The following is a 14,788-nucleotide window of genomic DNA, read 5'->3' on the forward strand; positions in this document are numbered from 1 at the left end:
ACACTGCTCAGTGATTCTGAAGCACTTATTGCCCTGATGGCACAGGGTGTTCCCTGGGCAGCTTGGCTGCAGCCCAACTCCTCCCCTCCCCCCATGCCCTTTTACACAAGTGTGTAAAGGAGACCCTTTTATTGCAAAGAGATTTTCAGTCTCTCGGGGAATAGGACCAGGGGCTTTTCTGGGGCCTCAGTCTTGGGCACTGGCTTTCAGAGCTGCTTTGTACTTCCCTGTCATTTCCCTGGGCAATGGCACCAGGCCCGGGCAGGGCACCTGCCCCTCCACCTCACAGATGCACTCCCGCAGGCAGTACTTTCGGGGACCGAAGTGGGCTGGGTGAGAAAGCTGTTTTTTCTCCTGCTCCTCTCTCTCGAGGGTTTTCCTGCCAAAGAACACAGACAGCAACAAGGCGTGGGTGACACGGCTCCAAGCCGCTGGGAAGTGGGAGACTTCTCAGCCGAGTGAGCCCCAGCATCTGCCAGGGAGACCTCCTACGCTGCTCCCTACTCCCCCCGGGCCTCCGGGGCTGGGGGGTGCACAGGAAGGCCTGCAGCCCGGTGAAGGGTAGCAAGGGGTGACCCCAGCTCTGAGGACAGGCAATCAGGACCAAGGGGCCTGGAAGTGCCTTTGTGCACTTTCTCAAGACAGACTTTCCCATCTTCCCTGCCTCCATTCACGGGAAGAAAAGGAATGTGTCACAGCAGGCCCTGGGGTTGGTCACCCACTAGCTCCAAGCTGAAATTCCCCAAGAGGGACATGGTCACAGCCATAAGGGCGTGCGTTTCAGATGCCTCTCAGCTCCCCGTGGACCCAGGAGGAAAGGACCATCTTTATCTTCACGGTGCAGGGAGCTGCAGCTCTGAGGTTCAGGCGCACAGACTCCGGCCCGCTCTCTGGTCCGCATCCGAGGCTCCTGCCAGAGTCCGCCCTCTCAACACCCCTCTCAGCGCGCCCATCTCCTCCCTCTCACATCTCTGGGCCAAGACGTTTGCACCCCTCCAGATCAAGCCCAACAACTCACTCATTCTTCCCCAGAATCTTTTTGATGTGCTCCATGATCTCCTTATTGCTCTTGGTCTCCATGTCCACAAGGACTTGCTCCCCAGAATCTGGAAACAGGAGGAAAGGGGGGGAAGAAAGCTGAGAACACAGCAAGGCACTGCCTGGCCTCAAATGGTGGTGATTTGGGATTTGCTTTTAGAGGAGAAACATTTTAACGGTCAAGTAAGTGTTTATGTAACCAATTATGCTGCCCTTTTTCTGTATTTCTTTAGATGTGAGCATACATAAACTTTAGGTATGTAGAAAAGCATACATACTATTTTAAATAGAAACTCCATGTTCATGGATAGAAAGATTTAGTATTGTTAAGATGGCAATCCTACCCAATCAGTCTATGGATTCAGTCAATCCCTACCAAAAATCCTAGCAGGTGTTTTTGTAGAAACGGAAAAATTGAGCCTAAAATTCATGCAGAGGACCCAAAACAGCCAAAACAACCTTGACAAACAAGAAAAAGGGAGAACATTCACTTCCCAATTTCAATTTTACCACAGGCTACAGTAATCAAGTCAGTGTGGTACTGAGCAAAAGAACAGCCTATAGAAATGGAACTGAACTGGGTCTAAATTTATGGTCAACTTATTTTCAGCAAAGATGACAAGACAACTCAGTGAGGAAGAAGAGCATATATCTGATAAAGGACTTGTATCCTGACTAACGAACTCTCACAATTCAATGTCAAAAAGACAATCCAAAGAAAAAATGGGCAAAATATCTGAATAAACATTTAACAACAACAAAAATTGATAATAATAAACACATGAAAAGATACTCAATATCATCAGTCATTAGGAAAATACAAAATAAAACCAGTGAGATATTAAGGTGGCTAAAATTTTTTTAAACACAATACCAAGTGTTAGTGAGGATGCAGAGTAACTGGAACTTTCCTAAATTCCTGGTAAAAATGCAAAATCTTACAGCCACATCAGCTAGTGAATTAAGACACACAAAAAAGAAATTAAAGGATTGGAAAGGAAGAATTTTATTTGCAGATGTAATGATTGTGTATGTAGAAAATCCTAAGGAATTTAGAAAATAAAAACTTCTAGAAATATGAATTACCAAGATTGCAAGACACAAGGCCCATGTACAAAATCAGCTGTACTTCTACAAAGTTGGTGCTGACCAAAGAACTGAAGAATGAAAAATTTAAAAATACCATTTACAATAGTCACAAAACATACTCAATATTATTAAAATGTCCAGGGACTTCCCTGGCAGCGCAGTGATTAAGAATCCGCCTGCCAATGCAGCGGACATGGGTTCGAGCCCTGGTCCAGGAAGATCCCACATGCCACGGAGCAACTAAGCCTGTGCACCACAACTACTGAGCCCGCGCGCCTAGATCCCATGCTCCGCAACAAGAGAAGCCCCCGCTCGCCCCAACTAGAGAAAGCCAGCGCACAGCAACAAAGACCCAATGCAGCCAAAAATAAATAAATTTATTTTTTAAATGTCCATTATCCTCAGTGATCTATAATATAATTCTGAACAAAATCCCAGCAAGCTTTTTTTCTAGAAACTGGCAAGCAGATTTTAAAGTCAATATGGAAATGCAAAGAACCTACAAGGGCCAAATTAATCTTGGAAAAAAAGGGGGGGTGGGGAACAAAGTTGGATTTACAATTCCCGATCTTAAGACATATTATGAATTACAAAAACCAAGACAGTGTGCTATTAGCATAAGGACAGACATATAGATCAGTTAAAGAGGATGAAGAGTTCAGAAATAAAATCGAATAGCCAAAACAATCTTAAGAAAGAAGAACAGAGCTGGAGGAATCATGCTCTCTGACTTCAGACTACACCAGAATGCTACAGTATTCAAAAACTGCAAGGTACTGGCACAAAAAAACAGACACATAGACCAGTGGAACAGAATAGGGAGCCTAGAAATAAACCCACACATTTATGGTCAATTAATCTACCAGAAAAAAGGCAAGAACATACAATGGAGAAAAGACACTCTCTTCAATAAGTGGTGCTGAGAAAACTGGACACCTACATGTAAAAGAATGAAATTAAAACATTTTCTAACACCATCTACAAAAATAAACTTAATATGGATTAAAGACCTAAATATAAACACTAGCTACCATAAAATTCCTAGAAAAAGCATAGAACACTCTTTGAAATAAATCGTAGCAATATTTTTGGGGGATCTGTCTCCTAAAACAAAGGAAATAAAAGCAAAAATAAACAAATGGGACCTAATTAAATTTAAAAGCGTCTGTACAGCAAAGGAAAACATAAAACAAAATGAGGGACTTCCCTGGTGGTCCAGTGATTAAGACTCTGTGCTCCCAATGCAGGGGGCCCAGGTTCGATCCCTAGTCAGGGAACTAGATCCCCCATGCTGCAACTAAGAGTTCGCATGCCGCAACTAAAAGATCCCGCATGTGGCAACAAACACCTGGCACAGCCAAGTAAATAAATAAATACTTAACCTGATTTAAAAATGGGCAGGAGAACTGCATAGACATTTTTCCAAAAGGAAATGCAGATGGCCAACAGGCACATTAAAAGATGCTCAAGATACCTAATCATCAGGGAAATGCAACTCAAAACCACAATGACATATCACCTCACACCTGTCAGAATGGCATTCATCAAAAAGACCACAAATAACAAAGGTCGGTGAGGATGTGGAGAAAAGGGGACCCTTGTACACTGTTGGTGGGAATGTAAATCGGTGCAGCTACTATGGAAAACAGTATGGAGGTTTCTCAAAAAAACTAAAAATAGAACCACCACATGACCCAGCAATTCCACTCCTGAGTATATACCTGAAAAAAAACACACTAATTCAAAAAGATACATGCATCCCAATATTTATAGCAGCATTATTTATAATTGCCAAGATATGGAAGCATCCTAAATGCCCATCAACAGATGAATGGATAAAGATGTACTATACACACACACACAATGGGATATTACTTAGCCATAAAAAAGAATGAAATTTTGCCATCTGCAGCAACATAGATGGACTTGGAGGGCATTATGCTAAGTGAAATTAAGTCAGAGACAAATACTGTATGATAGCACTTATTTGTGGAATCTAAAAAATACAACAGACTGGTGAATATAACAAAAAAGAAACAGACTCACAGAACAAACTAGTGGTTACCAGTGGGGAGAGGGAAGGAGGGAGGGGAAACATAGGGGTAGGTGAGTAAGAGGTACAAACTATTATATATAAAATAAGCTACAAAGATATACTGTACAACATGGGGAATATAGCCAATATTTTATAACAACTATAAACGGAGTATAACCTTTAAAAATTGTGAATCACTATATTGTACACCTGTAACTTATATAATATTACTGTACATCAATTATACTTCTTCTTTTTTTTTTTTTGCTCTGCCATTTGGTTTGCAGGATCTTAGTTCCCTGACCAGGGATTAAACCCGCTCCCTTGGCAGTGAAAGCACGGAGTCCTAACCACTGGACCTCCAGGGAATTCTCCCATTTTAACCAGCTTAAAGTGTAAAATTTGGTGGTTTTTAATGCCCTCACAATGTTGTGCATTCATCACCACTATCTAGGTTCCAGCACTTTCTCATGACCCCAAACAGAAACCCTGTACCCATTAAGCAGTCACTTCCTATTCCCCACACCACCCCAGCCCCAGCCCCTGACAACCACTTCCTATCCCTATGGCTTTGTCTGTTCTGGACACCTCACACAAATGGAATCACACACTATGTGGCCTTTTGCACCTGCCTTCTTTCCGTTGGCATGTTTTCAAGGCTCATCCGTGTTGTAGCATGTGCCAGTACTTCATTCCTTTTCATGGTTGAATAATATTCCACTGAATGAATATACAGATTTTGTTTATCCATTCATGGTCAATTTTTCTGACAAAGGTGCCAAGGAAACTAAAATAAAGGAAAGGATTGTCTTTCAACAAATGGTGCTATAACAGCTGAATATCCCAAATCTAAAACACCTAAAATGAACCTCAATCCTTATCTCACTTAATACACAAATAACGAGATCATAGACCTAAATGTAAATCTAGGACTCTCCCAGTTTTGAAACACAGGAGAAAAATCTTTGTGACTTTGGGGTAGGCAGAGATTTCTTGGACAGGACACAAAAAGTACTAAACATAAAAGTAAACAACTGAGGGCTTCCCTGGTGGCGCAGTGGTCGAGAGTCCACCTGCCGATGCAGGGGACACGGGTTCGTGCCCCGGTCTGGGAGGAACCCACATGCCGCGGAGCGGCTAGGCCCGTGAGCCACGGCCACTGAGCCTGCGCTCCGCAATGGGAGAGGCCACAACAGTGAGAGGCCCGTGTACCGCAAAAAAAAAAAAAGAAAGAAAGAAAAGAAAACAACTGATAAGCTAGAATTCATCAAAATTAAAACTTCTGCTCTTCAAAAGACACCATTAAGAAAATGAAAAGGCAGCCATAGACAGAAAATATTCACAATACATCTGACAAAGGAACTGAATCCAGAATATATAAACAACTCAACAAGAAAAGAGCCCCCACTTTTTTTTTTAATGGACAAAAGATCCAAACAGACTCTTTACAAAAGAAATAAATGAATGGCCAATAAGCACATGGAAAGATATAGGGAAATGCAAATTAAAATGTCAAGGAGATATACAGGCACTGGAATGGCTGAAAAGACTTATGTGATGAGAAGAATGGCCCCCAAAGATACCCCCTAGTCCCCCAGAATTGTGAATATAACACCTGACATGGCCAAGGGGCCTCTACAGATGAAATTAAACCTAAGGACCCAGAAACGGGGAGATTCTCCTGGATAATCTGGCAGCCCCATTAATCACAAGGTCCTTAAAGTTGGAGACCCTCCTGGGCTGTGGTCAGAGGAACGTGTGACTGTTGGAGAGGGCCAGACACGAACGCAGCTGGCTTCGAGGATGAAGGGACCACGAACCAAAGCGTGTGGGGGTCTCGGGCCTCCCTCGTGGCGCAGTGGTTAAGGATCCGCCTGTCAGTACAGGGGACATGGGTTCAAGCCCTGGTCCGGGAAGATCCCACATGCCGCAGAGCAACTAAGCCCACACACCACAACTACTGAGCACGCTCTACAGCCTGCGAGCCACAACTACTGAAGCCCGCACGCCTAGAGCCCGTGCTCCGCAACAAGAAAAGCCACCGCAATGAGAAGCCCGCGCACCACAAAGAAAAGCAGCCCCCACTCACCGGAACTACAGAAAGCCCACACACAGTAACTTAGACCCAACACAGCCAAAAATAAGACAGAAAGAAAGAATTTAAAAATAAATAAATTGAGAACGTGGGGGCCTCTAGAAGCTGGAAAAGGCATGGAAACGGATTCACCCTAGTGCCTCCAGGAAGGAAGGCTCTGTGAACACCTTGATTTTAGCCCATGTTGGACTTCAAACCTACAAAACTAAGATGAGAAATCTGTATTACTTTAAGCCACCAACCTCATGGTGATCTTACAGCAGCCACAGGAAATGCAGATGAGCAACAGGACCAGTTTGGGTGACGACGGGGGGCCAGCAGGACCCCTCACCCTGCGGACTGCAGGGACAAATGGCATAACCATTTTGGAGGCCTGTCTGGGTGGTTTCTAAGAAGGTCACGTGCCTATGCTGTGGCCCAGGAAGCCCATCCTGAGCCTGTGCCCAGGAGAACTGAATACCTAGGTCCACAGAGACATGCACCTTCCCCAAACCACCCTCGGCAGGCAGCCGCTAACACCCCCCCTTGAGCAAGACCCTCCTTGGAGGAGTCTCTGGGACCCGCTGCAGCAGCAGAGCTAAGCCCACCCGGCTCTCCCAGGTCCCCGTCCAGGACCTGCCGTTTCTGCCCAACACGCAGCCAGAGCTTCCTACCGACCGGCCCGACTTTCTCATCTGAGGCGTCTCCTGGCCAAACCTCCTTCCAGAGATGTCAGACGTGCTTTGCCATCTGAAGACTCTCCCTGCCTGCCCCCCATCTCCAATAAACCTCATACTTGTAACTCTGTCTTGGCATCTATAGAAAACCCAAATGTTCATCAACAAGTGAATGGATAAACTGTGGTATGTTCTGATAATGGAGCACTACGCAGCAATAAAAATGAATAAGCTACTGATACACATAACATGGATGAATCTTGAAAAGACAAGTGAAAACCAGACACAAAAGAACATATACTGTGAGATTCTATATTAGGTTCTGAAACAAATAAAACTAACTAGTCTATGGTGAAAGAACTGCTAACAGAGGGAATTCCCTGGCGGCCCCAGTGGTTAGGACTCTGTGCTCACTGCTGAGGGCCCGGGTTCAATCCCTGGTCAGGGAACTAAGATCCCACAAGCTGTACACTGCGGCCAAAAAAAGAAAAGAACTGCTAACAGTGGTTGCTCCCCTTGGGAGTGGGAACTGGGAACTGGAAAGCAGTACTGGGAGACTTTTTGGGTCTTCACCAGGAAACAGTGACACAGGTCCGTCACATCTATCAGAACTCATCACTCCACGCACGTAAGACCTGTCCATTTTATTATGGGTAAATTATACCTCAATAAAGTTAATTTTTTAAAACGCCAACACGAAATATATACACGAAATTGCCAACCACCACCATTCTCCTTGCCTCCACCTTGCTCTAATTTTCTTTTCTCCATAGCACTCATCTTCTAACAAACCATGTTATTGAGTTTCTTGTTCATTCTATCTCCTCCTGCTGGAATATCATCTCTACAAGGCTAGAGATCTTTGTTTGTATGGCTCCCTGACACCCCAAGCACCTAGAACAGTGCCTGGGTCCTAACAGGAACTTGATACATATTTGCTGAATGAATGAAAGAACATCATCATTTTCTTTCCTGACGAATTTCCCAGTCTATACTTCATTTGATTCTCGTAACCGTGTAAGGAAGATGTTTGGCCTTCCCCTAGAAATATGTAAGTGGGAACATTACTCGCTCAGGATCAGAATGACTGAGTAGAGAGTTGGGCTAGAACATATGGTCTTCTGACTTCCAGGCACTGAGCCCAATTTAACTGAATAAATCTTCATGTTTGCTCCTCACAGGGACAGGAGAGCATCACGTAAATGCATATGGTCCATAGAGGACACACGCAGACACATACACTGTTCAAGAGAATGTGGCCAGCACTGAGAGACGTGCCCTGAGAGAAGGGAGAGGCCAATCTAAGGTGCAGGTAAGGTTTCCTGAGTGAAATGGTGCCCAAGCTGAGTCCCAAAGGATTTAATTTTTAATTAAGCAAAGAAAAGTAAAAAGGGGATTTCCAGCAAAGGAACCAACATGAGCAAAGGCAACAAAGCACAGTGCGGCAAGGGAATCTGGGAAGACTAGCCCACATGACATGAGGCGTATGTAGGAGATGTGGCAGCAACAGGAGATGCGGCTGGAGAGGGACAGACCAGATCTGCGCAGTCACTGTGTGCCAGGTATAGGAGCCAAGGTGACAGGACCAACGTAGGTTTACAAGTGCTCCCATCTCAGCCCCCGCTGACTGCCACACAGGAGGAACATGGGAGGAAAGTCAGGCCTGGGTCACGGCAGAGGGTCCTGCACTCACCTAAATAGAACCGCAGAAAGGGTGTTGGCGTCATGTTCTTAAACATCATGATCTGTACCCAGGGGTTCTTGTACTGGATCTGAGGTATGTTGAAAAACACGAATTTCCTGCAAAACAGAAGAAATTAAACCCATGAGAGTTTTTAACCGAAAATTGTATGCACCTGTGTATTCTTCTAAAGAGAAAGTCCAGAACTCATCAGATTCTAAGAGGACCCTGCCCGCCCCCGAAAAGGTGGAGGTAGGGAAAGCAGGTCTCAGGAATCCACTAACGTGTTGTCTCAATGTGGGTGTTGGGACTCTTGGTTTGTCGTTTTAGGGAAAAGAAATCTATATCCCTATCTCACGTTGCATGTTAGCCTAAAACTCACCAAAACAGAAGTATAAATATAAAAATGAAACCATGAAATGTCCTCAGTCTTGACTGGTGTGACAGCTGCATGTGTATCTACAGGTGAGCACTTTATGTAAATTACACAAGTCAAAAATAAAGGAAACCACGGAAACCAACATGGGGAATACTTTGACAGTCTAGGAGTGGAGAAACCTCTAAACTCAGAAGGTTTAAAACACAGATAGGGCTTCCCTGGTGGCACAGTGGTTAAGATTCTGCCTGCCGCTGCAGGGGACACGGGTTCGAGCCCTGCTCGGGGAAGATCCCACATGCCGCGAAGCAACTAAGCCCGTGCGCCACAACTACTGAGCCTGCACTCTAGAGCCCACGCGCCACAACTACTAAGCCCACGCACCTAGAGCCTGTGCTCTGCAACAAGAGAAGCCACCACAGTGAGAAGCCCACGCACCGCAACAAAGAGTAGCCCCAGCTCGCCGCAACTAGAGAAAGCCTGCATGCAGCAACAAAGACCCAACGCAGCCATAAATAAATAAATAAAACCTCTGCAAGGCAAACTTTACCAAAAACAAAATTAACACTTGCCAAACAGGAAGAAAAATGTTTGCAAAACACAAAACAAAAGGTTAATTCCCTTGATATAGAGTTCTGCACATCATTAACACCATTTATAATGCAACACTAGATAGAAGCAAAGGCCACAGACAGGCAGAAACCCACATGGCCTATCACAGGAAGGATCCTCAGTATCTTCCCAACAAAGTCATAAATTAAAATGGTCCTTTTTAACCTCTTAGATTGCTAAAATAAATAAATAAATAAATAGTTTTAAGTTATAAAGTGAGGAAACGTTTCCTTAAATATATCAACTGGTTTAACCTCCTTGAAGGTCAGTTTGGAACTAGCACAGATCTTGACTCAATGTTTTCACCTCTGCCTTTAGTTATTTTCACACTTGAATACAAAGACATGTGTGAGGTTTACTGCAGCATTATTTGTTACAGCAAAGGAACAGAACAACTTAAATGCCGGGCTGATTATATAAACTATGACACAACTGTATACCGGGATCCCTCTCCACCTGCTCTCCATCCAGAGCAGCTAACAGATACGGGCTAGGAAGTGGGCTTTCCTGCCCTCTGGCTTTGTGCTGGCTTCAGCCACAGGGAGCACTGGCAAAAGAATGGAAGGAGGAGGAGAGTCAAGGTATTTATCTCCCTGGCTCGACCCCAGGCTCAGTCCCAGCTCCACAGGCTCCTGTCAGGCAGCCCTCTTCATCTCCAGGTCCCAACAAACGTTCTCCTCACTTTTGCAGCCTAGACCCGGGGTCTTGCACTGTTCCTTGTGGTTTCTTTTCCCATCCTTGCCACACCTTTGCAATTAGTCTCTTGATTAAAGCCTCCCCAATGACCCAAATTTAAATGCATTCTCTGCTTCATGCTGCCACCCCGCTCCCCACACCAGACGATGGAAAGGTGCGAGTGGTACGCGGGTAGAAGCGTGGCTGCCTGGCTTCACCACTTCCCAGTATGACCCAGAGCAAGTTACTGCTGTGTGCCTCGGTGTTTATGCCAACACGATGGCAATGCAGGACAAGTCCAGATAGCAGCTTGTAGTTTATTCTCAAGAAGAAAAAGATAGGATCAACAGAAGGCCTGACTGTGTGCCATTTGCTTGGGGAGACATCCAAAATTGGGGCAGAATCTGCAGTTAAAAGCAGTGACAATAACCCCAGGGAAAACAAAAAACTGCAAAAACAAAAAGGAAAAATAATCGAAGTGTTTGACTCAGTTGTGTACAGTGTTTACAAACTCATAATAATTTAACAGTGAATACTGATTTATCCAAAATTCTTAAATGACTATATTGGGAGGATGGGGGGGGGGGTCGAGTAGTATGCATGTGCTGGGGTAGGGAACGGCAATGCTTCTGGAAGAGCTAAATTCTTGCCTTCCACAGTGGCAAGTGAACAGATGAAGCCTAAAGCTAAGAAAGTAAGGAGGAGCTCTCTAAGATGGTATTTAACTATATGGGAGTAAAATTGTAATCAAATGGTTAGAGTTGAAAGTTGTTGCCTCTGGAGGATATACAATGGAGAAAAGACAGCCTCTTCAATAAGTGGTGTTGGGAAAACTGGACAGCTACATGTAAAAGAATGAAATTAGGGCTTCCCAGGTGGCGCAGTGGTTAAGAATCCACCTGACAATGCAGGGGACACAGGTTCGAGCCCTGACCCGGGAAGATTCCCACATGCCGTGGAGCACCTAAGCCCGTGCACCACAACTACTGAGCCTGTGCTCTAGAGCCCGTGAGCCAAAACTACTGAGCCTGTGCTCTAGAGCTCAAGTACCACAACTACTGAGCCCGCATGCCACAACTACTGAAGCCCGTGTGCCTAGAGCCCGTGCTCCACAAGAGAAGCCACTGCAACGAGAAGCCTGTGCACCGCAACAGAGAGTAGCCCCCGCTCACCACAACCAGAGGAAGCCCATGTGTGGCAACTAAGACCCAACGCAGCCAAAAATTTAAAAATTAAAAATAAATAAATTTATATATATATAAAAGAATGAAATTAGAACACTCCCTAACACCATACACAAAAATGAACTCCAAATGGATTAAAGACCTAAATGTAAGACTAGGCACTATAAATCTCTTAGAGGAAAACATTGGAAGAACACTCTTGGACATAAAACACAGCAAGATCTTTTTTTGCCCCTCCTCCTAGAGTAATGGAAATAAAAACAAAAATAAACAAATGGGACCTAATGAAACTTAAAAGCTTTTGCACAGGGCTTCCCTGGTGGCGCAGTGGTTGAGAGTCCGCCTGCCGATGCAGGGGACGCGGGTTCGTGCCCCGGTCCGGGAAGATCCCACATGCCGCGGAGCGGCTGGGCCCGTGAGCCATGGCCGCTGAGCCTGCGCGTCCGGAGCCTGTGCTCCGCGACGGGAGAGGCCACAACAGTGAGAGGCCCGCGTACCGCCAAAAAAAAAAAAAAAAAAAGCTTTTGCACAGCAAAGGAAACCATAAACAAGACGAAAAGACAACTCTCAGAATGGGAGAAAATATTTGCAAACGAATCAATGAACAAAGGATTAATCTCCGAAACAGACAAACAGCTCATGCAGCTCAATATAAAAAAAAAAAACAATCAAAGAAGGGGCAGAAGACCTATGTAGACATTTCTCCAAAGAAGACATACAGATGGCCAAGAAGCACGTGAAAAGATACTCAACATCACTAATTATTAGAGAAATGCAAATCAAAACTACAATGAGGGGCTTCTCTGGCGGCACAGTGTTTAAGAATCCACCTGCCAAAGCAGGGGACACAAATCGAGCCCAGGAAGATCCCACATGCCGCAGAGCAACTAAGCCGTGCACCACAACTACTGAGCCTGCGCGCCTACAGCCCGCGCACCGCAACGAAGACCCAACGCAGCCAAAAATAAATTAATTAATTAATTTTAAAAAAATGGCCAGAAAAGTAAACTGCCCTGGGTCCCATGACCAGTAGGTCAAAGAATCAGGGCTGTGAGCATTGGGCTCCATCATTATCAAATTCACCTGGATCCTGAGGCGCAAGGCTGGACAAAGAACTCAATAAATTCCAGCAGCTGTTACTTCTCCCATTGCATCTTAAAGGCAAGAACACCTGGCAGAGGTGAGGAGGAACTTAGCTCTCAGACTCTGAATAAGGCAGCTCCCCACACACCCAGCAGATACCCTAAGACTTGCTAGCCCGGTGCTGTACTGGCCACTGGCACTTGGGATGCAGGGCCAGATGAAGTGCTGAGGGCACATGAACAAGCAAAGAAAGGCCGGTGGGGCTACAAAGAGCAAGTCTGACAGGCTCAAACCCAAAGGGCACCAGTGGGACAGCCAAGCCCTTATCACTAGGAACAATGAAACACAGAATGGCTGTTTGGCGCCTATTTACCCAGAGAGTATTAAAATACTTGAGCATGCGAGTATGTGCAGGCCTATTTTGATTGGCCATTTAAAAACCAGAGATTTACATTAAAATCTGAACTTCTGGCTCCTTGATAAGTCAGAAATTTTCCATGGAGCCCAAATAGCTAAGATGTAGCCAAGCAGTGAGTGGCCCCGTGAGGCAAGGCACGTTTTCAGTTTACTGCAGGCCCATCCAGACTGTCTCCCTCCTTTGTACCTGCCTGGCCTCTGCCCTGTGACTCCTGGTGCAGATGGATGGATGGATGGATGCAAAGTTGGTTATGCAGGAGTATCTGGGTGCCCATTCAGCCCTAAGACTGAGTCTTCTAGGAAGCCCTCATCCCAGCTGACCCCACGCAAGTAGGTTCAAGTTCTTGCGTTGACCTGTGGAAAGCAAACGGCTAGGGGGTAGCTGCTGGCTCTCCTGAACAGTCCTGCACTGAAGGCCCCGCCATAGGGAGACCACCCTCCACAGGGAGTTGCTCTCCAGTCTCACTCTGATCCATCCCACACACCCAATCCCAAAGTTTCTGAAAGACAGGACTTGGATTCCCAGGAACAGCTCGGGGCCCAGCATCGGCACCCGGTAAATGTATGCCTAACACCTGAAAAGCCCAAATCACTGCTGCATTTCTCAGGTTCACTTCAAACCTTTCACTTGCAAGTTCCATTCAATGAGTCCCGACTCTCCTGCGGGCTGAAAAGCATTAAGGAGTTGGGGTGGAGGCCGCTGCGCAGCTCAGGCAGTCCCTTCACTCTAAGGGTCATGAGTCCTTCGAGAACGAAGCCCCCTTTCAGAACCGCCCCCTCACCAGCTGACTATGGTACCCTGGACAAGCCAGTTCCTTAACCTCCTGCGTTCCTTCATCCCTGGAGTGAAGAGAACAGTGGGGTTTCTGTAGAAATCAAACGAGCTAGTGCACGCGGAGCATTCAGAAACGCGCTGCACGTACGAGGACTCAATAAATGCCAGCTGCTGTTACCCCTCCCACTGCACCCCCATATCGGCCCTGGGACATAGGTATCACCCCGGTCGCAACACTGAGGAAAAGCAACTCTCCCAAAGCCAGCAGGTGGAAGAGCCCGGACCCCAGCGGGTCGGTCGCCCCAGGCTGGGCTCCACCCGGACCGCGCGCCGCCCGCGGGGCACGGGTGGCTGAGGAGGCTTCGGCCTCCCCGTCAGCGCGGCCCCCACCCGGCGCGACGCGGCCCTGAGGTCCTCTTCTGCTGTGGAACCCGGGGCAGCTGCCCGTCCGTGCAATGGGGGCCCTGGGGCCAGCGCAGCACCAGGTCTCAACGACTCTTAAGTTATTGGTGGGACCCGGCGGCTCGGACTGACCTGGCGCCCTCGCCCAGCTCCCCGTGCGTATTGTAGTTCACCGTCATGACCTTCACCGACTCCTTGAACACTACGTCCCCCTGGCCCAGGTACTGCAGGGTGCGGCGTATCGGGAAGCGGCCCTTCATGGACATGGCGGCTGCGGCGGAGGAGCCGGACCGCCGGCCGCGAGCCCAGCAGCGCGGAGACCAGCCAAACTGACGCCGCCCGGGCGGCCCTCGCGCCGCTTCTCCTCCGCGCCGGTTTCCACTTCCCGCGCAGACTCACAGGAGACGCCTCCCGGCGGGCAGCGCGCGCGCCGCGGAGCGGCCTGGGACTTGTAGTACTGCCTGGCAGAGTTTTCCTTAGGCGGGGGCGGTGGGAGCCGGCACGTACGCCTAAGCGTTAAAGCTCCTGTTGGAACGTTAAGGTTTTCACGATTTGTGAATCAAGTCTTTCTCCCCTCCTCCAAGGGAAAATATTTTATATAGGCTCAAACTCAATCATTCAGAAAACAAACTTACAGTAAGAAATAATTCAGGAGAGCTGAGTTTGAACA

General features: G+C 46.8%; 1 protein-coding gene across 1 annotated transcript; it reads right to left on the reverse strand.

The window, feature by feature from the left end:
• Positions 1–114: 114 nt before the first annotated feature.
• Positions 115–14,501, reverse strand: MRPS25 (mitochondrial ribosomal protein S25). The gene is made up of 4 exons (XM_082639180.1): positions 14,251–14,501; positions 8,607–8,713; positions 1,019–1,106; positions 115–379 (listed from the first exon to the last, which is right to left on the reverse strand). Exons 1-4 carry the CDS (start codon positions 14,382–14,384, stop codon positions 187–189), a joined length of 522 nt encoding a protein of 173 aa, XP_082495306.1. The 5' UTR covers positions 14,385–14,501; the 3' UTR covers positions 115–186.
• Between the last annotated feature and the right edge of the window lie 287 nt (positions 14,502–14,788).

Source organism: Mesoplodon mirus (assembly GCF_964341445.2).
Source record: "Mesoplodon mirus genome assembly, chromosome: 12".
NCBI classification, from domain to species: Eukaryota; Metazoa; Chordata; class Mammalia; order Artiodactyla; family Ziphiidae; genus Mesoplodon; species Mesoplodon mirus.

Coding starts and splice junctions, on each gene's coding strand:
- MRPS25 (XM_082639180.1), bottom strand. CDS start 14,384: ATGTCCATGAAGGGCCGCTTCCCGATACGCCGCACCCTGCAGTACCTG. Junction 8,714..14,250: donor GAGCTGGGCGAGGGCGCCAG/GTCAGTCCGAGC, acceptor TCTGTTTTGCAG/GAAATTCGTGTTTTTCAACA. Junction 1,107..8,606: donor CTTTCTGCGGTTCTATTTAG/GTGAGTGCAGGA, acceptor TCCTGTTTCCAG/ATTCTGGGGAGCAAGTCCTT.